This window comes from Anopheles gambiae, chromosome 3, assembly GCF_943734735.2.
Source record: "Anopheles gambiae chromosome 3, idAnoGambNW_F1_1, whole genome shotgun sequence".
Lineage (NCBI taxonomy): Eukaryota > Metazoa > Arthropoda > Insecta > Diptera > Culicidae > Anopheles > Anopheles gambiae.
Genome location: NC_064602.1, coordinates 97,068,803 through 97,095,263, shown reverse-complemented (window position 1 = coordinate 97,095,263; position 26,461 = coordinate 97,068,803). Strand labels below are relative to the sequence as shown.

The 26,461-nt window shown below is 49.7% G+C and overlaps 1 protein-coding gene across 5 annotated transcripts in view; it reads left to right on the top strand.

The window, feature by feature from the left end:
* LOC3291547 (G1/S-specific cyclin-D2) overlaps positions 1-26,461 on the top strand; it is a 42,609-nt gene that overhangs the window by 4,103 nt on the left and 12,045 nt on the right. For all 5 annotated transcript variants that reach the window (XM_061659973.1, XM_061659974.1, XM_061659976.1 and 2 more), the window contains exons 3-4: positions 774-989; positions 14,402-14,558. In XM_061659973.1, the coding sequence (XP_061515957.1) occupies positions 774-989; positions 14,402-14,558 (373 nt within the window). The remainder of the gene's footprint in view (positions 1-773; positions 990-14,401; positions 14,559-26,461) is intronic.

Sequence of the window (26,461 nt, the reverse complement as noted above, 5' to 3'; positions counted from 1 at the left end):
TTGCGCAAAAGCAGCGGCAGCTGGTAAAGACGATGACGACTTGTGAGGGGCACCAACAACAACAACAACAAAAAGGGAATGGTGTTTTGTGCTGTAGAAACCCCCCCCCCCCCCCACCCTTTAGAACATTAGCATTAGAGTGGTAAAGCGGATGGGGGGATGGCAAAAAAAACAAGAATAAAACACCTAACGCGAAACTCAAGAAACTACCCGTTTCGAGCTCTCCTCTACGGTGTGTGTGTGTGCCGGTGGCTTTTTAAAGAGCCACCTCTTCTCATCGTCTTCCGCTACCCGCTACCCTGCCATCGGCACGCGCAAATATCGCGGGAGCATTGACTTTTGTCGCTGGCAGCCGCTGGAGAAGTGAGACGAACGCAACGAACGAACGACGGCGCAACGCACGAATTCGCTCGCCGCGCAAAAAACATCGCCGAGCCGTGCCGTGCGCGAAAAACGCGAATTTTTGGCCAACTGTGCTCCACCACCACCACCACCCACCGCACGCTCGTCTCGCTTACTCACGGACACGCGCAATTCTCTCTCTCTCAGCGCTCCGTTCCTGCTGCCGTACTGCTCTTCTAATAACCTTGCTAATTTTTTGTTCTCTCCTCCGTCTCTGTATCTGTTCTTTTCTTTCATGGTTTCCCCTATCGTGCCGCTGTTTCTTTTGCCCATTTTTGGGTCTTCTTCACAAAACTGCCATTGGATCGTCGGTGTGTGCCATCATCATCATCATCATTATCATCGTCATTTTTCGCGATCATCGTCATCAGGTTTGCGATGAGCAAAAGTGCGAGGAGCAGACGTTTCCACTGGCCGTGAATTTCTTCGACCGCTTCCTGTGCGCCCTGGCGATCGATCGCTACCACCTGCAGCTGCTCGGATGTTGCACCCTGCTGCTGGCGTCGAAAATTCGCCAATGTCAGCCATTAACGGTGGACGTGCTCAGTGCCTACACCGACCATGCGGTTTCGCCGGATCAGATAAGGGTAAGTGTTGTGTGTGGTTTTGTTACTGCTCATGTTTTTTTTTTGTTGTTGCAACTGTATGTTTTACCTACACACACACAGACACACACACCCCCCAAGAGTTGTGGAGTGTGCGCGAGTGGTCCAAGTTTCTCGCGCTCCACCACCAAACTGTCGTCATTCTCTCTCACAAAATGTATTTTGTAACACTTAGTACCCGTGTGCGTATATGTATATTGATGGCCAGAGGGGGTGGGGGAAGTGAGGGAATGATCTCGCGAAAAACTAACCCCCTAATCGGTGGGCAAGGGGGTGGGTGGGTACGATCGCGAACCTGAGTATGCATGTGTAGTTTCAGCCCCTATTTCTTGCGCGGCGGATGACGAAGTCCATTCTCTCTCTCTTCGGTTTGGGGAAGTTTTGACCAAGGCGATGTGATTGTATGCGTGTTTGGCCATAACCTTACGAGCAGAGAGAGAGGAATGAGGAAGAAAATGAAGGAGGGGGGGGGGCATTCTATGTACATGTTATGCGATTTTTTTCGCGTTAGGTACCACATGTCCTCTTCCAACAACGCAACAGACCAACACACCCAAACACAGCGCCGAATGGATAAGAGACGACGAGCACCACAAACCCCCCCTCAGCTCATTGACTATTCATGCCTCTTAAGGTTGCGCTCTTTAAATCAAACTTCAACCCTCTAGCACGCTCCTACCCTCCTCCATCACTGTTACGTTGTTGGGTGAAGCTGGAATGTGTGCGTGTGGTGGCAATGGCAAGAACCTGCAAAATAAATTGCCAAAAAATTGCCAAAATAGAACCAAAACCGTCCCCGGATCCGACTCTGCGCCACGTTTCTCTGTGTGTTTTGCTGGCAAGAATTAACCAGAAGCAAAGATGTATAAAAAATTGAATTCGAAATAGCATTTCAGAGTGGGCCGCGCCAACACACACACACAAAAAGAGCATGATGATGAGATGATGGGGGTGTGTATGGCGAATTTTTTTTTTCGCACCGACACTGGCAACTCTTATGTATTCGCGTGTGGAAGTTACAAATTATCTCATCCCCCCCTTGCGCCGCTAGAACTTGTTGCCTCCTTTTTGGCTTCAACGATCGCCAAAAAAATCGAAAATCGATCAAAACCACAATTCGCCAAGCTATTTTGGCTATGCGATTTGCAACGATTTGAGCTTCCCATATTTTGCTCCGGCAGCTTCAGTAGTGTTGTCTTGTGCGATGATGGAGAGGAGGAGGGATCGCCAATGGAGGGGAGGGGATCATGCGAAAATATATTGCGTGATAATTCAACCTTCCACATCCACAGCCTACCATATCCGTTTTTGTGTGTTGATTGGAGGAGTGTAGAGGGCGAAACGTAGTGCACCGAGGAGAAGACACCGACGAACCCCCCCCCCCCCCCCCTCTACACACACACGCACGCTGGCAAAAACAGAAACAATCCATTAAGCGAGAAAAGATATCATGACGAGATGATGGACTGGGACGTGGGTCCGGAAGCAGAGGCATTGGGCGAAGAAAATTGGAAAGAGCGAAAACATTATTCAGACACCCAGTTTTATCCACCCCTAAATGGGGGAAAGAACGCGGCAGAACACACACTTCCTTTCCATTTTATTTGTCATTTAGCTGTGGGGGAGAAGATCAATTGTCTCTTTGAAGATATTTGAATCATGAGGGACCCCCGGTCGCCATCATCTTCGTTTGCAAAATTTGAAGAAATTTGTGGTCAACCATTTGCGGTCGTAATTACGCTTAAATAGTGCGAGTCCCCATCCCCTGCTTGTTCGTTTAAAGGGAAACCACATCTAGGACTCCCCGCCCGCTGCCATACACCTGACCCCTAACGGTGTGTGAGTAGTGGTGGTAGCGTGATCGCAAAAACGTCTGAAGCAAGAAGGTAAGGAAGTGATCGTCTTGAGCGATCGTTCAAGAAGAACCATGAACACTCGGCGAACCGTGAACGATAAAGCGCTACCCATTGCTGTGTTTTACCCCCGTCGTAAGATGGATTGCTCGTGGGGGACACCCATGCGTTGGGGCCACCGAAGAGAGTGGTCTTTAAGAGGTGTCCGTAATCGTGTGGGGTGCAAAAGGAAAATCAACTACCCTGCGCGAGCGTGCTCTCGTCCACAACACACCCTCACGGTTTATTGCAGAACTAGCCGAGGGTACAAGCACGCAAGTTTGCGGAAATGATTACAAACGCACACCGCAAACACACACACACTAGGTTTTAGATTTAGTGACTCCCCTCGTCCATCGCTCGCCCCCATCGTACGCTTGTTCCGGCGCCTGGCCGAGTGGAAATCGGGCCATCACTGGAATATAATTAACAGCGCCAAATAGTGACCGGTGCTTGACCGGAATTAAATACACGCTGGCGGGCTACCTCCCCCAGACCACCAACTCCACCACCACCACACCGGGAGCAACAGATTCGCACACACGAGAGTGGCGCGTTGGGGCATTTAAAATTCGCCTTCCAGAGGGCGAGAAGTAGAAGCAGCAGCAGCGGTGTGGCCATTTAAAAGCCAATTCGATGCGGCAAGGGCGGTGGCACGTACCGGGGTGAGATCAGCTTTAACTCTTAACACGCTCATGCGGAAAACCACTACCACCACAATCACGACGTGAGAGGGGAAATATAGGGAACGATGATGATGATTTACGCTGCTGTATAGTAGTAGTAGGAGTATGATATTGGCGGGTTTTTCTAGACTTCCGAACATAAATAATAATACCACACACTCCCATACACTCTGGAGCGCTGGCGTGTGGAGGAAGACAAGCAAGCGCCGAAGAGAGGGCAACAGACTCACACTCATTGACGCAAGCGCGCATAAAATTCTGCAAACACACAAGCCCTGGGTTAGTGCGCATCAAATTCGCACAGGAAAGGAACACACACAAAAAAAAATTGCGATCTGTATTCCCATTTTCGCTTTCTGGTGCGCTCTGCTGTGGTGGGAAGAAGGCGGTTTAATTTTTTCCTTCGTCTCGAGATTTTTAGGGAAACGAGCAAAAGAACAGCAGCAGCAGCAGCAAGAACCACAGCGTAAAATACGAGCTCATCGCGCGCCCCTGTGTTCTGTCTGTGAGCCGCCGTTGCCATCATCAGCATTTCGGGACGGAAGAAATGATGGCGAAAAAAGTGGACAACTCTCGAGACAACGACCGTCGGCTTCTTTCCCACGCTTCCCACCACGGCGGCGGCGGTTCGAGTTGCATGTATTCAAATGACAAACATGTCTCTCCCCGCAAGCATCAAGCATCAGTCACCATCCGGCAACGTGTGCGAACCACCTCTCTTTCTCTCTCTCTCTACTCTACAATTGCTCTTTGCAAATCCACAAGCAAGTAAATATCGAGGTGTGTGACACAACAACTACAGCCTGCCGGAGAGAGGAAGGACATCCTCGCCAAATGGGCTTAATTAAACAAATCCCAAACACACACACCCAGCCACCGCCGCCATATGCACACACAAACCCACCCATCCCTTCGTGTCGGGTGAGGGAAACGGCCAAGGATCCGCGTGCGCGCACGCACAGCAAAGAACCGCAGGGAGAAGATTGTGCTACCAGGAGCCAAAATAAAAAGGCCATTATTGGACGTGAAAATATCGCCGCCCCCCACAAGCGGGTCGGAGTGGTAGCATCATATCCGCTCTAACTCCGGATGTGTGGGTCTGTGGCGCGACACACACGCTAATCCATCACGCCAGACGACGTGTCTTTTTTCGGCACTGTTTGTGCCCAATTTGTGGTTGACGGCGACGGCGGCCGATTTAGTCCCAAAAATATAAGTGAATATTTTCTCGGTGACACATGCAGGGAAACGCAGAGAGAGAGATTGTTAGGATGGATGAATGACCCCGGGCACACTCGTCTCTAAACCATTACCCTTTGTGCAGTGTCCCCTCGCTGATCCTCGCTGAATGCTGCAGCGCCGCACAGCATGCCGCCACCGTAATACGATATCAATCAAACCCAATTAAGCGCAAAATTTTCTTCGCTGTGGACACATCATCACCCCCACCACACACACACACATAGGGCGCGGGGGAGGACACACTTCGCCCGTATGGTGGTGTGTCCGAAGCCGTCCCCGTTCGGAAGGTGCCACTATCTCTCGCGAATGTAAGGCACAGGCGGCGGAGGCGGCACAATGCACCGCAATCTTTCGCCGTTTGCAATCGGTGAATGTGAGCGGGGATGATGATGATGGTGGACAATTCGGAGTGGCACAAAAAAAATGGGAACTCTCCGACAAAGCAAGCGCGCGCACGCTGTTGTGACGACTCTTCAGGATTTGCCATATCCGTCTTCATCTTTCGGAAGAGAGAGTGCAGCAGCTCGGGGGCGGCGGCATTACAGGAAGGTCTTTTAGGACGGATATGACGCCCCATTGCTGCCCCCTCCCCACCCTTCAATGCGCGAGGTGGATATGGGTAAGGCAGCCAGAAGCGCCAACATATTCTACTCTGTTGCGGCGTGTTTACTGAACCGAACCTCCTCTCCTATATTACGGGATCGAATGGACTTCTCGGTGCTAGGGTGGAGAGGTGTGGTGGGGACGCGCCGAAGAGGCCGGAGGGGGCCAGTTGGAGATATATGTTTGTGAAAAAATGATTTACATTTATTATGTGGCGTGTAAGTTGGTTAGCCTTTTTAGTCTCTTCCTTTCTTTCTTCTGCTGCTGCTGGATTTGGCAAGACGCCGAGAAGCAGAGGGAATGTGTGTGCTCGTCTCTGGGTTAGCGAATGGTGTACCTCCTTGAGGTCCCACCGAATTCCATCATCTTCATATACACACATACACACACTGGAGAGACGGTATGTTTGTGGCAAGAGACCGTCCGGTCGGCATCATAACGAGAGGAGTATATTGCAACCGTCCTCTTCCATCAACATATCCCATGCTGTGGTGTGTGTGTGCGCGCTCGTGTGGTATGTTGCCCATTTGGAGCCTCCACTCCAGATCGTTTTTTTCTCAATGAAAAGTTCAAGCCCCAAAACGCACAGACACACAAACACAGCACCACTGCTCCCGAAGAAAAAGGGCACAAGAAGGAAGCGTAAAATCTGGCGCGCTTCAACAGGCAGTTGCTGCTTGTGTGTGCGAGCGTGCGCGCGCGCGCGGGATATTTTGCGCTTGGCTTTGCCAACCAGTATCTCAAGAAGGGATGATGATGGCGTTCATGGTTGGCTGACACTGAGAGAAGCAGCAGTGGCAGCGCAACGAGTGGGGAAGAAGCTCCATTGATCTTTTCATCCATCCATCCATTTGCCTTTTTAACGGGCCCTCAACTCAACTCAACCAAATAGTGTGCTGCTGCCCCTCTTCCACTAATTGGGTGAGAGTTCTAGCGATGGGGTAGGGGGAGTGAAGATGATTACGTTCAGCTTTATCTATCGTTTTAGCAACACTCGCAAGAGAACACTCCTCGCGTCAACAACAGCACACGCTGCTCTCCAGGGCACGGCAGCATTCCATTCGTGAAGAGCGAGAGGGAGGTGTTGTGTGGAACCTACGAAACCTGATTCGGAACGATCACCAAAGGAAGCAAAGCCCCCCAAAATAAAAAGGAAGATATCGCTCAAGAGAGACGACCTCCAGCAGCAGAGAGAAGAGTCAATGGCGGCGTGGGGAGGCGCACGGGGTGCTAATCTCTATCAGAAATCGCAACAACATCGTGTGTTCTCTGGCTGGTTGTTTCTGATGTTGTTGCCGGGCTTATTATAGAGTCGTTCTGCGGCCGGGGGCAGCACAGGATAAGAAAAGATCGCACCCTCGAACATCAGAGGCTCCTCGCACGGGTCGGGTGTCTTGGGGTGTGGAAATCAAACCGCGTCTCCTTTATTGTTGGGGATATCTCTGCGCTATCGTTTTGAAGGAGAGTGCGTATAAATTTCGGCTTTTGCGGGGGGCCTAGATTTAGTCAGCGTGTTTCCTGTTTTCATCCAAGGAGGTCTCCATGCTTGTGTGTGTATGTCGGAGCCTGCCTGCAATGAGAAGGAAGTTGAAAGCATCAACACCGCGCGAGTGTGGCGCGGGTTGTTTCTCGTTCCACTGTGGTCCAGATCGCGCGGCACAGGTCGTTGTGGCACATTCTAACGCAAAAACCAAAGTCCCTCTGTGTGTGTGTGTGTCAGATCCCGGCACAGATGCCGGTGGTTCGCGCGCATTTCTTCTTTCTCGGTGTGTCGTTGTGGTTTCACGCTCACGCGCTCTCTTTCCCACTCCCGTTTTGGTTTGGGTTGTGTTGTGTTGGGGACCACCGGCGCATAATTTCTGCAGTTTTGCTTCCTGCTCCTGCCCCCTTGGCATCGGGCATTATATTTGTGCTTCATGTTTCGAGACACAAACGTCGGTGTGTCCCTCCCAACCTTCCCAGCAGATGATGATGGGGAGGAGAGCATTGTGCGCTGGGTCTTCTTGCTGGCCCGAGGACATCACTGGCAACCACCGACGATGTGACTGCATGTGTGTGTGTGTGTGTGTGTGCGGCCAAAGAAGATGGAGGAATCTCGATCATAAAACTTGGAACTGGTCTGGTGTGTGGTGGTGCTCCTAAAAACCTTCAAACCGCCGTCGTGTGCAACAGGAGCGCGGGCAAGTGCCAGCCACAAAACCGACTCCGCCGCCTTTCGCTGTGGCGAATTCCAATGTCGCTCACACACTCCCATAGAAGGATGGAGCATCAGTGCAGCAGTGTGGTACGGGTGTTGGTACCAGAGTGTACGGTACTTGATGCTCCGCGGTGCTCTCAGGTTCCAAGGGAAGTTCCTGGGAGGAGCATTTAAAACCTCAGCCAAAAAGCGCGCTAAAACACACGGTTTGTGTGTGTGTGTGTTTGTTCGTGGGCAACTTCTTCGCCAGACACACTCGCACGCACTCCAGTGGAGGAGACCCTCCTAAATGGGGGGGGTGAATACACAACAGAAAGGGAGAGCGCCAGCATGCCAATTCCCTGTATGTTGTGTGCCTTCTGTGTCCCTTTTGGGCCCTTCCTGTACAGCAGACCGGCGAGCGTTAGAGGAGAAAAGAGAGCGAGATGGTCGCGCGCCTCCATCATCAGCTCATCCTGCTCTCTCTCTCTCCTGCACTGTGTCTCGCTCTCGGGGGCAGGAGGACATATGCGAAAGTGCGCGCGTACTCGGTGCGTGCACACCAAGCCTGCTTTTGCGCGGGCACATGTCGTCTTTTGCGGTCGAACCGTCCCGATGGTGGCGCATAACGTCGCTCGGTGTCTCGTGCGTGCGGCGGGGAGAAGATGTGCGCGACACACGATGCGTGAGTGAGCGCGAGCGCGCGCGCGCGGGTATCAGCGGTATATTCTGAGCCACGAGAAATTCCTTTCGTCTGTTTCCCAGAAACAGCATGACGGAGGGGAAGAAGACCATAAAAACTGGCCGCGCACCATGAAGAAATCCAGAATGAATTGGCCCACGACAACGCCGTGCGCGCAAAGGGATCACTTGGGGAAGATCAGCCCAAGAAGAAGGGAAGTAGGGGTTAGGTGATCGTGTTTGAGGCGGCGGCGCATCCGAAAGGCTCAAATCTATCTCTCTCTCTGTCTCTCCTGGGCCACCACCACACCAGCCCAAAACCGTGTGTGTGTGTCCTGTGGACTCTCCTCCTAACCGCGTGACCGGCTCCTCCCCGGACCTGTCCGCGCACGCTTGAAGATCCTGAAAAATGAGTTTACAACATTTTCACACGTTATTCAATCGGTGTGCTGCGCTGGCCTGGCTTGTGCGTTTCCTTTTTGCGCAGGCCGTTGTTTTACTTGTTTGTAGTGTTTTTGTTTTCCTTTCTTCGGTTCTTTCCGTCTCGTTCGGGCTCTATTCTTCTTTTATTAGTACTTTTATTTGCCCTGCGCCACCTCGTCCTTCACCCACCTATGTGTAGCCGCTCACTCGCACTCTCTCTCACTTCATCCCCGTTGGTCGCGGCAGAGTTTTTGGCCTTTAAAAAACAATCCCAGATACGTGGTTTCTTGACAAGGGAGTTCTTGTTTTGTTTCTCTCGGGGTTTTCGCATACTTTAACGGGCTTCTCCGGTTCTCTGTGCGACTGAGCGTGGAGAGATAGGTTAGGTGATGAAGGAGGTGGCAGCCGCGGCATGCCTTTTAGCACGACTGTCTCGCTTCGCCCTCCAATAGCAGCGCGCTGCCGCTATCATCTTGTGGCTTTGCACCGCCAATTTGGAGGGTTTTTTTTGTCCTTCTCTCCTTCTTTCTATTTGCGTTCTTTGGCTCTTTTGGGGGTTTCTGTTCGCGGTTGCTGTTCTGTTTTTTTCTCGGCCGGGCGGTGGTGGTCCCCCTTCCATGCGCCGTGACAAACGCGCGGCGCTCTTGTTGTGTATCGGCTCTTTCTGCTTCTTTTACGGGCTTCATCATAAACCTCCTCGTCGTGTCCTGTAGGCTGTCTCCCGTTTGCTCGCTCTATCGTCTCGTTATCTGCACTTTACCACTGTCCCCATCGTTGGTATTTTGGCTGGTATTCGCAAGAACGCGCGCGCGAAAGCGAGAGGATCTCTCTCCTGTGTTTGCCAGTTAGAAGTTCTTCTCTTTAAATGGACCGCTGCCTTCCATTGCTGCACCACTGGCTGGGCTTTGGCCCTCGGTGTGTGTGTATGTGTGGGATGGGATTTCATTCCCTTTCTTTTAAGTTCTTCCTATCCTCTTCCAGCAGTTCGTTCTCTCACTCTCACTCCGGAGTATCTCCTCCCGGTGGGAAACAGATTCATATGATGTAGAGGACAAGCAAAACCGAACGGACAACAACGTCAACAACAAGAACAAAATCGGGACGAAAGTGCAAAAAGATCACAGGAAGATCAGGGTAACACCACCATCACTACAACGCAAAGAACCACAGCCGAGAAGAAGGCCTCCGAGGAATGTTGAATGAAGGAGAAAGATCAGGCAGACAAGATCTGCTTGCTTTGAAGGAGCGGCGCAAGGTAGAGGCGCACGCAAACCTGCTACAGAGAGCTGGGGCGCACACTGGGAAAAGGATGAGCACATTGGAGGACGAATTGTTGTTGAACGGGAGAGAGGCAGCAGGAGAGACGAGAAGGCCTTAGCTGATATGGGAGAGCCACCCGATGGGGTCCCCATTGAGCAAAACACACACGCACGCCGATGCCAGGGCACATTGGTTGTGTGGTGTGGGCCCTGGGACTTTTAAAGGGTTTTGGTTGGGCATTCTTGCTTTCGCCCACGGACTTTTCGAGATATACCTCCAGCCAAGCGGGGTTTGTGCCGAAATATCTCTTCCGCGCAAAGGATATACATTTGCCACCAGTGTGGGGGAGAAAGGGGTTTCATGTGTCCGAGCAGAGGACCGACAGCAGCGAGCCTTTTTAACGATTTCCACGAAGTCTACGGATTGTGGAAGACGGCGATGTTGTAGGTTCCTTTTTGCAAGAGGAGGGAGGGCTGGCCGTGTGGTGTGTTGTGTTGTTCTGTCCGATCCACCTTCCTTTTAGGCGCAGCTCAGGTTATGCCGTGTTTTTCGGTGCGGGCGATCGATCTTTCGCCGCTTTTTGGTGGCTCCTTTTTGGCCTTGCCTGCGCTTGTCCGTGTTTTTTTGTGTGCGTTTGAGTCTTCACCGAGAGAGGAACCTCTTCTCTCTAACAAGCGTGTTCTGGTTCTTCTCCAGCCAATCGCAGGACAACACAGCCACATATACACGCCCCAGGTAGTGTAATGTGCACGATGGCGGCGAAGCATTATATGCGCAACCACTGCGAATAATGTGCGCAAGGCGAGGCGAGTGCCTAACTGCTTGCTTGGGCCGCCCCACCGCGATTGGAATGCTGTTCTCACTTTTTGGGCAGTTTTTTTTTTGTTTCACATTTCGGGTTGCTCTTCTCTTGCTGCGTGTGTGTGAAAAGAACGGGCGAGCGCACGGGTCTCGGGTCCTGCTGTCCGTTAGGTTTGTGTTGCGCTGTGTGTGAGAGATTTTATCACAGCACAGCACACAAGACCCCGAGGTCCAAGGTGTGGGGGTTGTATTATGCGATTTTTTTGGAGGTTTGAGAAGTGGAAGGAAGTTGTTGTGTGTTAGTCGTGTCCTGCGTGGAGGCTGCGGCATTTCTGCTCGGCGAACCAGCCAGCAACACCCAATAAGGAGCAAAACCTTCCTTTGGAGTCCAATTTTGGTACGATCAAAAGGGACAGGAGCAGCACACACACACATAAACGACGCGGTATTGCTGCCGGAGACCAGCGGTGAGATTGGCTTTTGCGGCCCCGGACTCCGGTGGTGGTGGTGCCCTGTTATCTTCCCGATCATCAATCAAATCGAAGCAGGCGCAAACGAAAAACGATTCTCTCTGTCCGTTTTTCGCTTGCGATCTTTTCACACAGTCACACACACACACACACACGCACACCATGGGGCGCAGCAGTAGTGTGGCTGGCTATCCTTTTTGCGGCTCTCGAGCGCACGCATAACCTTATGTGCCCCTATTTTTTGTTAATGTGCCTTCCAGTTTAGAGCGGCGCCCAAAATCTGTGGGATCATCTGGAGAAGGGGAGAAGAGGGGTAGCAGGGTGGTGTGAACCCCGAGATTCGAATGTTTAACCGTATCGAAAAAAGGCAAAATTCTTCCCCCACAACAGCAACAACAACAACAACAGCAATACATTGGACTCTAGCGCGTGACGGAGAGCTTCCTCTCCTCCTTGAAGCCGTTTTAAAAAGGTGCTACCTTGTGCCTTTTCTGTAGCTGTTTTTTGTTGTTGTGTCTCTTCTCCTTATTATTGTATTGCTGCTGCCGCTGCTGGTGCTGCTGATCAGGATCATTTTTTATTCACCTTTCGACCCTGTGGTGCGTCTTTGCCGCCGATAGCCGGCCGCGCAACGGGGCCGGCTTAGAATATTCGGTGTCTTCGAAACACACAAAGGCGCTACGGAGCACACAGGTTCGGCATTCCCTTTTTAGCGCCTTCCCTGAAGGATATGAAAATAATAATGATAAAATCAGCGAAGAACAACATCATCACCACCACCACCACCGGCCACGAATTGAAGAATCACGCACGATTTGAAGCGATCGAATGCCGCCGCCGATTGTATCCGTGTGTGTGTGTCTGGCAAAAAAAAACATAAGGAGGCTAAAATAGCGCAACCCCTAAACGTGGCGATCGTCCGTGTGATCGCCCCTCGAGCAGCTAAGGGTTTGCGCTTTGCTTTGCTGTTTTAAAGTGTGCGCCTTGTTGCTCCTTCGTTTGCGCACGATCACATTTTTTTCGTCCGTTGTGGTTTGATATCTGGATGATGATTTGGTTAAATTTAGTTCGGTCGACCCCTACTTCTCTGCACCGGACTGGTGGTGTGGTGTTTATGTGCGTACACAAGGATCTGCTCTCCGGAGGCGGCGCTCCTTCTTTGCGTGCTTGCTCCACGGGACATAAACACACATACACCACCGCCAGGTATATAAATGGACCCATCCCATCCCCTTATTATTTGGTCCGGTAATCGCCAGGAAACGACGCACACAGCACAGCGCGACGTTGCTGATTTGAGCGGGAGATTTGATTGCGAACGACGAGCGCGCGCATGGGGGAGAGCAGACCGGGTGGGAGAGGACGATTATGAGATTTTTTATGATTCTGATTTTTTTAGCACTGAATGGGCCGTTGTTTGTTGTGTGCTGTGTTTGAAGGCGCTGGAGCCGCCAATAGCCCTGGCCGGTCGTGCTCGTTGCGCAAAGGCCCCATCGAAAGGAGAAAAATGCGTGCTCGTGTGTGGTGCGGTGTTTTTCTTCAGTGCTCGGTCTGTGACGCGATCCTGAACGGGAAGAAAACGGGAGACCCTGGAAGAGGGAAGAACGAACTCTTCTCCTTCAAACCACCATAAATGCGCAATGATGCGTGTACAAACGGTTCCAGCATTCCATTCATCACAACAATCACATCATACTGAGAAAATGGAAGGTAAAGAAGACGACATTTACGTTTGGGCAGCATCCCGGAAGAAGCCCTCTGTGTTTGTCACACTGATGAAGAGATTGACCGGTCGGTCCCGGTGGTGGTTGGTGATGCAAACCGTACGAGAAACTACCCGTCCATGCTTGCGGATTTTATGTCCTTCGTGGAGAGACAGAGAGACAGCGGAGATGGTGATTAACAGCTCCTGGGATTCGAAGGGGAAGCAATAGAGGAGAGCTGCAGCAGCAGCATGCAACTTTGATCGGCGACCACACCGGGAGAGGATAGATCCGAGCAATGGGACGATTTCGGCTGGAGTGTCGTCGGGGTCGTGCAGATATTCATCAATCAAACAATCTCACACTCTGCTGCTGCAGGAAAATTTCCCGTCTTTTGTCTCACAGATGCAACGGGTCTCGGGAGGGTCTTTACCGCAAAAGCTACGATTTATTATGCGCACGGCCCATATAATCCTGCGGTCAATCATGAACAGATGCACCCAGCAGCTCTGTGTGTTGGCCCTGGTGAGGGGAAGAGTGTGGCTATGAATGACCCAACGTCGTCTCCTTCGGGGTTGTAAAAACATTTGCATAACCTATCCCATTCGTATAAGACAAAACAAACCGAGAAACAATCCTAAAGCGGACGGTTGTGTCTAGAGAGGAGGATTTTCTGTAGAACAACAAGCACCAGAGGAATAGCCACATGCATTATTATAGCTCTTGCAACGTAAAACTGTGTACTGTACGTCTTGTGGACACAACTGTGCCCCGAAGGGAGTTACCCTTGTCCCTTGTAGTCAATTTAACGGTTTTTGAGCCATTTCATTTCTCTGTTTCCTCGAAGACGTTAATAGTGTTGCGCTTGCGCCTAAGGGCCGATTAATAACTACAACGGATAAACAGAAAGAGAAAGAGAGAGAGACTGGATGGGGAGTAGGTTATTAAGTCTTACAAAATTAAAGTTTTACATCCTTTCGGTTGGGGAAAAGACACTTTCAAATGTGGCCTGACAGGCGCAGACGCGTGGTATGATGTGGCCATCGTTTCACGTTCGACCGTGCACGAAATTTATGCAAGCGTGTGTGGCTCCTGCGAGCACGTGCCCCCAGGGGGAGCCGTCCTTTAGGGTCCTTTTTGGGGAGTATGTTTGTTGCTACGCCACGCGTTGCTCAACTGCTTAAGAAAGCCACGTTCCAGAATAAATTAAAGCAAGCTTTTAGACGGTTAAGCAATTAAGTGTGTCCTTATACCATATGTCTTCCATTCGACGCGTGCGCCTGGAGGGTGTGTGTGTGTGTTTCACTTATCTCATTAAGAGAACAGCAAAAAAAACAACAGTTGGCCTCCCGATAATCCATACACACATTCCGACATTATTTTCTGTAACGAACACGCTCTTTTTTAAGTTTCTGTTTCACTTACCTTCTTTGTCTTCTTCTTTTTTTCGCTTGCAGAACTGGGAGCTGCTGTTGATCAGCAAGCTCGAATGGAACATCAACGCGGTGACAGCGTACGATTACGTCGACCACATTCTGGAGCGCGTCAAATGGGGCTCGGACGATGCCCGGCTGCGCGAACATGCGCACACCCTCATCCACGTCTGCAACACAGGTAAGGAAGGTTGAGGCGAAGAAGAAGGAGCGCAATGTTTTGCGATAGATGATGTCCTTTTTTCCCGATCAACGGTCGGTCACAATCGAAACGCGAGGCTTGTTTCCTCCAAGTGGTTGTGTGTGCACACAATTAAGCAATTTCGGCAACAACACGATTGTGGATGTGTGCGTTAGTGGTGCTTCTCGTTAATTGCCAAACATTCCCTCTTTCGCAACGACAGCGCGTGGTTTTAGGTCGCTCGTTCGTTCGTTTTGTCGTTGCCCTTTTTTCCCCCATATCTGTTATTAATGATCGCTATAAAATTGCCCTTCCGCTGTTTCTGACCGACCGACCAGGGCAGGGACTCGTCCGTGTGTACTGGTTTCTCTCTGGTGATGGAATGTCTGTAAATCTCCCGAGCGATCGACATTAGGTGCTCTCGGAAGGGGACTGTTCTCCCTGTGCTTTTTTATTCGGGATTGATTTGTCAAACGTGCGCATCCGACGAAAGGAAGCAAACACATATCCTCTTCCTCGACATGTGAGAAATGTGTCTTGCCGGTGTCGTCGTGCCATTAAGAATGCGTTCAGAGAGCAGAAGTCCAACCAACAGTGTCCCCTCGCCCAATGGGGTGTGCGAGATACGGAGGTCTCTAATTCGAGGTCATTTTCATAAAATTCTTTTACTACACGTTTATTGCCCTCTCTCACTCGGTTGAAATTTATCTTCAAGACGATGGTTACGCGATCGGGAGCGCTGTGTCCGGGAGGAGGAAGGCGATCGTGATGAAATTTTTGGCGATTGTGGAATCGCAACAATAACAAGGAACGAGCGTGGAGGAAGGGAGCGCATCTTTTGAGGTGATTGGATTTTTGGTTTTATTGCATTTCGGAGCGCGCGCGTTTCGGTATCCTCTGTCGTCTGTGCGCCTCGCCGTTTCCTCGTCGCGGCGACCATACCCTACTGTGAAGCTCCCGAGGACAATTATTCTTCGATTTCAATGCCAATCGGTGGCATTGCCTTCTCGCGCCGGTACAAAGCCCAAGCAAGCGCAAGGCGCCTCCGGGGTAGGAAGGGAATAGAAAGAAGAGAGTTCTCTGGGTGGTGGAGGGGACAGGAGGCAGGATGAGAATATATATTCTTTTGATCGAATCTTGCCTCACGACCACGGCGACGGCGACGACGACGGCGGCGGAATCTCTCTTCTCACCCTGTCTGTGTTTTATATGTGTTTTTCGGTCGGTTTCGGTCTGTTGTTCCCTTTATGTGTGTTCCCCTCGCGCGTCCCGAATTGAATGGTACATTCATTTTCGGGGATATTTAAATTCAAGGTTATCCGCGAGACTGCGAGCGCGAACCCGAGCGCGCGAGAGCCCCGCGGTGTCGAAGCGTGTTGCTTCACGAATCTGAGCCGGCGAGACAACTACGACTACTACTACTACTGCTCTATCGCGCTGCGGTAAAAGGGCTCAACGCGCGCACACTGAATCACACACACACACTCCTGGACCATAGCTCGTCACCTCGTTCTCGCAGTCGCAGGCACACTCTCCACTTTTAAAGCAAAGCGGAAACGAACCAGATTCCTGCGCGTTACACCCCGAATCGGGAGGTCGTGTCCCTTCACGGTTACAGCATGGTGGTTTGCCGATGTTTTCGTTGTCCTTCTTCCCGACATTTTTCTCCACGGTTTTTGCAAAATACCCGTGTGGAAGATGATGGCATTGTAGTGTTCGCGAATCCCGGGAAAAAGGGGTTCGATGACAACGCGAAACTGAAATAAAATCAGGCAAACCGGAATCGCTAGCAAGAGAGCTGTCCAATATATGTGGTGTCTGAAGATAGAGAGAGAGTGAGAGGAAGCTACAGAACCAGACAGGATTGCGAGCTCTGAAGAACGGAGAGAGGGGTTTTCCAAAGTTAAATGGCCGGATTTGCAAGAAAGACTTCGTTGGTTGGAGAATGCTGCTTGAAGAAGAGGACCTTAAGTCCAAGGACCTAACGAGGAGTTGATGTTGAATGCAAAACTTTTGATGATTCGTGTTACTATAGGGGTGTGTGCTGCTAACTGTCTCAAGAGGAAGTGGCCAGGTATTATAAGTTGTTCCAATCGTTACAACTTCCTACCCAAAGACCCCCGAAGGATAATAAAAACGAGTTCGCGAGCGCGCACCATCTGCTGCCCGTTATTGTTCAATGCACTCTACAAACTCGTTCGTCCTTTTGCTGTTGCGTCCCTTGTATCCTTTCTTCCCGTCATTCCGATACACTTCGATCGCGCTATAACGAACAGGGAAATAAAACGTTCAACTCCCGAGCTCCGAACATCAAACAGCTGCCATCCGCTGCTGTCCCGTTTTAAGGTCCGCTACAACACGCACCCAAGGATGACGGCCATTTGGTGGTGCTGTGGGTCTCCTTGTTGTGTTGCTTGTGCATCGGAATCTCTCCTGCGCGCCCTAACACCTCTGCTCGCTTTGCGCACCGCTGAAATGACCCACGCAGGAAGGAGTTTTCACTTCCCGACACTCAGGTTCCTACACAGGTTGTTGCACAGGCAGCAAGAACCTGCTGGTGCCTGTTGCTGCTGCTGGTACCTACTCTATCACACGGTGGTGCGCCCATGCTCATTACACCCTGTTGGCGTGTTTGATCAGGATGTGAGTGTGCTTTTAACCTTTAACCGAATCGGAGGGGGCAGCGATCGCGAGTGCGGGTTACCCTGATGGATGCAAGCGCAGGTGTTGTGTACGCAGCAGGGTCCAGCCGGACGTGTCCTTAATTGACTGGGTCGCTAGTTTTATTTCCTATCGCGACACCTCGATCAGTTCGGAAAATCCGGAAGCCGCGCCGCCACCACCGTCGGTGCAAATGTGTGCTGCGTGTGCAGGTGGAAAAAGGAGAAATTTATGTTAATTTCCGGTTCGCTTTCTAATGAGGGTCCCCTTTTACGTGTGCGTGTGCCCCACCACCTCTCTTTCTATCTCAAAACTGTCAACGGCCAATTGTTTGTATGGTCGAATTCCGACAGGCGCGAACTTGGTGTGTAGTCCAAGACACACTCAGATCATGCTATTCTACAGGTTTGCTGCTCCAGCAGAAGAAGGAGAGCTATTTTTGAAGAGGGAAATACCTTCCTTCATGTTGTCAACTGGAAATGTATGTGTGTTGTGTGTATTGTTGTTGGCTTTGTTTTAGCGTTTTAATAGCCTTGCCAGTTTTGAAAGTCAGACGCGCGCGCGCACACTCAAAGTCCGTTCCACCACATGCCACCACCATAAACGGGGGTCGAGAAGAAAGAAAACCTGTGTGTGCAAGAGGAACTTGCCCCGAGGGTCATTTTCCACGTTAGGAAGTGCGAGTTTTTCACCCCCTGCGCAAGTTGTTTTTAAATGCCCGCACCACTTTTTTCTCCCGTGTTGTTGTTGTTGGTCACTCGGGCCAATTAATAATCTGGCAGCAAAAGTGGGAGAGGGGGGGGGGGGGGGGGGGGGCATACCTTCTTCCTATGGGAACGAAACGGCGCGCCCGGAGTCCTGTTTTAACTTCTGATGCAGACCTCCCAACGAAGGAGATCCAACATTTTATGATAAACGGTACGCGGACTTGCGCGCCTCAGTTCAACGCAAAAGGATATTGCTGCATGTCTGTCTTGCGTTGTGCTGGCTGTTGTTGGGCCGTTGGTAAAAGCGTATCCAACCAGCAGCAGCCCCTTGTTCTTCATCACCTGCTCGGAAAGAAGTTCAGGAGACCTTATTTTTAGCCTCGAGCAACTCTTCCGGGGTCGATGTTCCGTTGTGGTGTGTGTAGCAAACTAAAACAGAGAACCCCTTCCCACCAACGGTCTGATCTTATCGATTCGAGGAAGTTAAATATCAAGCTGTTGTGGAAGAGATATCTCTCCAGTATGTGTGGCGGTAGAGAATCTCCCCCGTGTCAATGTTTGCACTGTTGCCGCACGATATCAGACACCACAAGGGGAAGAATCGGATTAGTACCTATAGAGCTACACAAGACCTGGATGTCTTGCATCTGCCATCTGCCCCGCTTTAGGCTGAAGAGTGCGATAATTCCTTGTAGGAGGCACAACAAGGGGTTGACATTATAAGCAGACACCGGTTGCGTTGTGATTCCTTCGACCGGGGCCGAGTGATCAACATCCATCAACCTCCAGAATGACGACGTGTTTAGTATGCATTCCACAAAACATACGCAAACATTCAAGCCGAGACAGTGTCAAAATTGTGTATGAAAGAAGGTTGTCATCTACCTCTCTGCCAGCTGCTGCTGCTAACGTCGCTCTGTCCGATTCGATGGGAATGTGTGAGCCATTCAGTCCCAGGAGATATCCTCCAGATATCTCGTCTTACCTTGCGGCTGCAACCGGTTTCATTCGTCTGTTTGACTAAATTTAACCATTTTTGCAACTCATGCAATTGTTGTTGGGTTGTGTGCACGCACTGATGATAATGATACTGGCACAATGTCTTTCTGGGCAAGAGAATGAAGGCATCATTGCAAGATTAAACATGAACCTCCGCTCCCTGGCCATCTCCGGTAAAGCACACTCGCTGATCCTCTGTGGGGGTTTGGTTCCTGTCACACATTGTTCGCTGGATCTCTACCGCCAGCTAATGAATAAGATAGCCTCGAGAAGGAGTCGTCATTTACATTTTGAGCGGTGAGTTACTGTGACCGTTTGCGCGCTTGCAACATTGTATGGCAAACGGGCCGTTTCATTTAAAGGTTTCCTGAGGTGTGTGACACTGTCTTATGGATCGCTTCTCCCTCTCCCTCTCTCCCTACACACACACACACACACTAGACCTGTTTCCGTCCCCATCGTCGTCATGTATCAGATCAAGTTTGTACCTTTTTGTCCAATTTCCCACCGAGGTTTTGAGATATTCGGGACCCTACTCTTGAACGCACAGTGCGAGATAAGGTTCCCTGTGCATGTCCTGTGAAGAGATATGCACTGTTTGCGGAAGGGAAAACTCGTTCCTCCTCCTGTTTGTCTGTGGTATCCGCTCCTGGAACACACCGCGGCCCGTGTGTCTCCCGCCTCGAGGATGCCCCGAGCGCGCGTCATCCTCTAAAAAGGGACCGTGAAGAGGAACCACTTTCTTCTCGGAAACAAACGGAACTTTACAAAGCCGCAACAACGTGTTTTCGTTTTGGCAACGGTTTCCTTGGGAAACTGTCGCCCCGATTAAACTGGAAGAAATTTATCACCCTTTTTTTTGTTGGTTTGGGACGGGGTTTTGGGTTGGTGGGACACCGCATGATCAATAAATTAATTACTAGTACTCCTTTTGCTGCTCTGATGCTGCTGTAACGCAACGCAAGAGCACTCTGTGTAACGGCGGCAAGTCTTGTTTTGGGTTATAAAATTCCTTACCACTTACCCTTTTTATGAGCACACGGGGGGAGATGTGTACAACATTCCTGTACTTGCCAGGAACCAGAACCGGCAGAAAGAAGAAGGGCCCCGTTAGGGAATGTGACCAAGAAAATAGGTAGGTTTTGTCAATTAATAAATCCTAACCGGTAGACGATAAATCAAGGGACCTATTTTTGTTCGTCCTGTGAAAACCCCTCGTGCAATACGGTTGCAAAGAACGTATGGAATCAATAAAAAATAGCAAAAGCACGAAAACCAAGGCACAACACCGGTGCGTGCAATATTAGAAAGGAGAAAATTAATTAAAAGCACGACGGGGAAGGGAATCACAACGCGCGCACCACTCAATCATTTCTCCAGTGATGTCGAAGAGAGCGTATCTTCGATGGGTTCTTAATACTGTTCAGTCACATGCTGTGATCGCTAAAAAAAAGCGAGATCTTAGAAAGATCCTTTTTAACGAAGGATTTGTCACATTTTTTTGGCAACAAATTTTGCACCCAAAGCAGCACCAAGAGTAGTTCCTTCCCCATCTTAAATAACAGTGTCCGTCTCCGGTTTCATCGTTTTTTCTGCAGAAAAAGTCTTTCTCCCTTCAAGAAGGTAACGCATTTTCGAAGGGGAACTCTCTTTCTAGACCCCTTCTAACGAGTATAGAAAACACATTTTCTCCAAATAATGGCACAATGATAATGATAATCCAAATCAAAATCAATTGCTACCGAACATTTTGGGCACAAAGAAAGTAGCAGCAGCAGCGCAGAGCACACACACGCGCTAGCGTCGTTGACTCTGTGGCAGGATTTTTGGTGGCCGTTATTTTGAATCTTCTCTTACAAAGGGAATGGAAGGAGAGGGGATCAAGGGAGATATGTGGCATTGTGAAGGAATTTAATAGAAGCAAAAACTGTAGAAACTTTCGCTTTACGATTCGTATTTTTTGCTCGTTTGTCGGTCGGGCAAAGGAAAGGTGATCCCTTTTCTAGTGAAGGAATAAAAAATAAAGGATAATAAACCAAAAAAAATGAACGGATGAAGTTTAAATCACTCTTGAGAAGTTTTTCAATATCGAATAGATTACGGGAGAAATGGATTTTTTTCAAATCTTGTGTGACATTGATGCCTTGTTTCTCCTTTTTGTGTGCTACGTTTGTGTTCATGTCTAGAAATTAAACAAGAAAAAAATATTAAATCTTTATAACAATCACACCTGGCCAATTCCTCTTCCGCTTAGAAGACGCAAAGACGGTTGGTACTGCCCTTGTTGTGGTACGCGAGAAGAAGGGGTCTATCGTGCTTGAAGGATGCATTTTTTGCGTTATAACATACTCTTAGACCGAGCCTCGATATTGTCGAGTGCAACGAGATATCCTTCTTAATTATTTCCGATTTAAAATCACGTCTCGGTGTCGCGCGAGGTCTTGCGCCTGCTGTTGTTGCTGCTGCCCTCCTTTTTTCTGGGTCTGGGTCTAGTCTGCCCCTTTCTCCTCCTTGACGGTGCGTCGTACCTTCTCGCCGCGGCTGTTTGATGCCGTGTCGTAGTCGTCATTTTACTTTTTTTCTTTCACTTTGAATTCTTTTCCCGTTTTTTTTTCGTTAACAACAAGGATCGAATGACGATCGACGGTGTGGTGTGTTGCACAATGGGCTAATTTTGTGCAGCTTGCATTTAAACACGCGCGCGCCTGCGCTCGCGCAATACCACATTTGTATGAGCTCCCTGAGACAAAACAACACGGGCTTTTGGCATGATGTTTAATGCAGTTGTGCGCGCAGCACCACCTTTTGTCTGTCGCGAACGGGGGAAAAAAATGCTGCCAGGCGGCGGAAGGTCATTTTCACCTTCCTCCGGCACCATAACCACCACCCCGGGGTAGTTCATTGAGAGCAATTACAATTACACAGTGTGTACATCCCTTTAAACGGTTTCCCTTGCCTCGTTTGCGTGCCTCCACTTCGATCCGATTTCGATCGATTCCTAGCTAAATGCATTCACGCGCGCCGCCACCGCTTTCCCCACCAGCTCAGCTGCCCATCAAATCGATTGATCGGGAGACAACCGTGTGGCTCTTTAAGAAATGCCGTAAGGAAAAACGCGTCGTCCTCCTATCCTTCCCTCTCGTTTCTTGACCGCCTTGAAATAACATAAAACACAGAGAGCACGTGCCTCTCTTCTCAAACGGACATTAAAAAGGCCCCACGACGTTCTTGTTGTTTTGTGTGTGTGTAACCAAAAGAAGGGGTTCGCTGTCTGTCGTGTCTCCGCTGGCAGCACTTATGAGGCATTTCATCATTCGGGTGGGACATCACGTCCTCCACGTGCACACACAAGCCAGGCGGCCGCCGGCGCAGGTTCCGCTGCTGAGTTTTACACGTTTTCGTTCCACCGGTAGGTTTTCAATTTCGGTTGATATATGCACATAAATAATTAAAACCACAACCAGCAGAGGGCCCCAAAAGGCTGGCGATGAGAGATGTGTGTATGCTTTTAAAATGCTGGTGCGTTGTTGTCCGACCATGGTCAAGAAAACAGATACGCGTAGGAAAATTCCCTTTTTCGGACGGGCAGGCAGCAATGCTGTTGACCGTCATAGGTTTCCTTTCGCCCTTTTTGCTGGTTGGTTTTTCTTCACTGTTCCCATTTCTCAAGCAAGCTCTGGGCTCTGGGTTTTTGGTCCTCCAGAGAGGGAGGGACGAGGAGGTAGCATCTGTGGTGATGAATTGGCCTTTTAAACTGGTTGAGGTATCGATTGTCTATTTTTTGCAATTATTATTAATTAGTTTAAAGGGAAATCAAGATCGTTCTCCATGGTGGAACGCGAGGACGACTTCATTTTGCAGTTGGCTGCCTCGTCCAAACACAAGATTTTCCAGATTTTGTTTACAGTAAAACGCGCATCCTTCTTGTGCGTCTTTATTCTTGCTGTGGTTGTGTGTGTATGTTGGAACCAAAGCCACTTCTTCTCTGCTCGAGTGATGGTTGCTGCTGTTGGTGGGATGGGTACACTTGCTTAGCAATCGTTCGCATTTGCTTTCCTTTTATTCCATTTTCCTCCGGGCCGAGAAACAGGGTCCTCAGCAAGAGCCTTGAAATAATAAGCGAGAAAAGAGTGGCCCGTCTCGGACGAACAGCGCATATTGGTGGTGGGCAAAGAAAAATATCGGTACAACCGGAGAAGAATTGAACCTGACCGATCGGGCATCTCTTCTGTTGTGCGTGTTGTTATGTCTGGTTGCATATGCTGCCCAAGTCCTTCTCTTCTCCTGTGTGCCTGCGCAGTTCCTGGAAGGAGGAACACACACTCCACTCTGCTTTCTCACCGACAACTCGATTTCGATCTTTTGCGTTTTGCCCTGGAAGATCGTTGCGCGTGTTGGGTAAGAGTAAACGAGGACGAAAATAAGGCAACGGTTTTCCCATGAATTCTGACATGGTATGCGGTACTGCAGTACTCCTCCTCTAGAAGCATGCGTAAATCAATTAAAACTGCCCTTAAGCGCTTCCACAGGAGTCTGATCAGACATTTTCTGTCCCATTTTCTTGCTCTCGCATATGCTAATAAGAGGGTGCGTGTGTTGCGATTTTCAAACAGTGTAGAGTGTCGAGGGCACGCAGGCTAATCAATACATGCGTCCCGTGGCGGATTGGCTTCTCTCAAGGGTATGGGGTTTGGAAAGCTGTCATTCCCTACTCAAAACGCACCAGGCTTAAAAGATATGTCAGAGGGGCTAGTTTACGATAGGCAAATTCATTCCACTTAACCCTTTTTTCTGTGTGCTGCTAATATTCGCATCGATCATCCCTTAAAATCTACAACGTGTGCGTTTCCCTTCCGTGCGCTCTCAAGCGCGTGTGTGTGTGTCGAATTGGCCCGGGGGCCAATATTTACAAATATTATAATTTTGACGCTCCGCTGCTAATCGAACCTTCTAGCAGAGGCCAACATCAGGGGACAGAAGACGGAAAGCACTCGGTGTAGATGTAGATTTATTACGATCACCGCCAGTGTACCCTTTTGCTTTCATGCTCTACTACTCTACTACCTGTTAGGTGGGATTTTGGCGGATGGATCAATCGAGTCTCTCTCTGTGCCGGGCCCGTTGTCGTTGAGACCTTGCTGTCTCGAGGTCTCCGCAGCACACACACACACACGACTGGTTGTAAAACGGCTAGAGAGTCGGTTTTCGTTTCTAACGTTCGGCTCATTACATTAGGTGGGCCACTCTTCTGCGCGGTGACCGGTAAAGATAGACAGACAGAGACGAGAGACAGAAAGACTCACACGCGCGTTAACCTTCAAAGAAGACGGGCTCCAGACACACGGCGCGCTCTCGTGTGCCTGTGCAAAGGCCCTCTCCGAATTGCTGGTGGTGGTAGACGACTACGGCGTTGAAGCAACCTTGGGTTTTAACCGGTACATTGCTCCCCCTCCCTCCTCCTCTACCCCTTTCCCATTCGTTCGATGTGCGAAAAAAGGGGTTAAAATAGATTTACGGCCCATCGTTTGCTCCCTCTCTCGCTCGCTCTTGTTAGGTCTTTTATAATAGGATAGAGTGATTATGTTTTAGGACCTCCAAACCGTCGTCCCAAAATAACAAGAACCGCCCGAGCGCGGTATTCCAATACCCAAAAGCGTTTGATGTGTGTTACGTGTGGTAGGGTACACTACTACATCTTGGCAGAAGGAATCCGTGGTGCGTGTGTGGCGCACATCTTCAAGCCTACTTCCTCGAGCACACAGTTTAGAGCTCTCTCCCTCTCTATCGGACGATGCAAAATTATATATGCGCAAAAATCTTGCTTTATTTTTCACACACAAACTATAAAACGGTATTCCTCCTCTGGGGTCCCTGGACGTTGTACACGGCAGACGAGGAGGAGGGGAGAAGGCGATGGTGTGTGATTGTGCGAGAAGGTTGTTAGCTTCACGGCGCGCGTTCCTTTAAGCACGCTAAAAGAGAGCCCAGAAAACTAACCTTTGCTGAATCCTTTTTTTCATTTTCTTCGGCATCTTTTGTCGTGTTTGTGTGTGTGTGTGTGTGTGTCGCGCCCTGAGGTGGGTCCGAAACCCGGTCTTAAAAAGGATCCGCAAGAAGCAAGAAGTGAAAACTTGAAATTTCTGCAACCAACCCAGCCAGTCAGCCTCTTTCTCTCTCTCTTTACTGCCGCTTTTCTTGCACGGAAACCGTTGCAGCTCTGCCACAGAGCATACAAGAAGAGCTGATTGCAGAACTCTGTGTGTACATTTGCTTTTGCTGTGTGTACATGCAGTAGTGTGTTGCGGTGCGTCTCGTTTTGCTTAGCTTTTCCACAGCTCTGCTCCGTTGCTGCTGTTTGGAACAAAGACAGGAAACGGATCGAATCTGTGCAATTCGAAACGGTTTCCCGTTTTGAAAATGGGTATATCCTTCCCTTCTTCTTGTTCTTCCTTCTCCAAAACTACTCCCGTCTCCAGAAACGGCGGCGGCATTGCACAGAAGTGTAAGCATCTCCGCATGTGTTTGACGGTGTTTTGATAAATTCGATTCTTTCAACGAAATTATTGCTGCCGCCGCCGCTACCTTTATATCGTTTGAATTCGTTTCGCAAGACGCGGGAGAAGATTATTATCTGTTTTGCTGCTCCAGCGCGCTTTTGTTTGCGATCGATCGTTTTCTGCAGATCGATAAAAATTCCAATACACCATGATCTTTCTTTTTCTCACTCGAAGGATGGGGTGGTGTATTGTACAATCGTGATAATTTATTTTGCACGATCATAATCTGCAGCTGGCTCTCGTGGATGATGATGGGGTGGAGATCCACAATAAAGAGAGAGAGAGCGCCCGAGAGAAGAAAAGCCTCCTAATGAAACATTTCATGATTTAATCCCGGGTTCGTCGTCTGTCCTTTCCTTGAGGCTAGGAAATAATGTTCGTTTACATTTTCAAACGCATTGCAAAACGTCGTGCTGTGTGTGTGTGTGGGGTGTATTATTACGAAATCCTGGGGTACGGGTACTGTGTATGCCTTCTAGGAGGACTTTAATTCCGGCACACCAACAATCGGGGGCTGTAAAGAAATTCCTAAGGACCCGATCGTTTCCTTCAATTGCGATTGCGCGACCACCGGGGACAGCGGCAGATGTTGTTGCAATGGTAAATTAAATAAAAGCCATCCCTCCTGCTATTGCCGTTGCATTCCCTCGTTTTGATCCTCGAAATGCCGAAGAAATAAATAATAATCGTAATCAAAATGCGGCGTGTATCGCGGGAGGAAAAATGTGTTTAAGTGAAGGGGAGACGGAAAAAGCGTTTCATTTCTTCAAGAAAAGAAACACCTTGACACCACCGATCGTTTTCTACAATTTTGTTTAATGCATGATAAGGACTCCTCCTAAGGTCCAGGTGGAAATGACGCAAATGCTTAGAAGGAGAGAGAGGGTGCGTCGTCACCTTTGTCCTTTTTTTTTGTTACCTTCGCCCAGTAACAAATGGCGCAATAAAGAAAAAGGAGCAGGAAAGGAGGAGGCAAGGA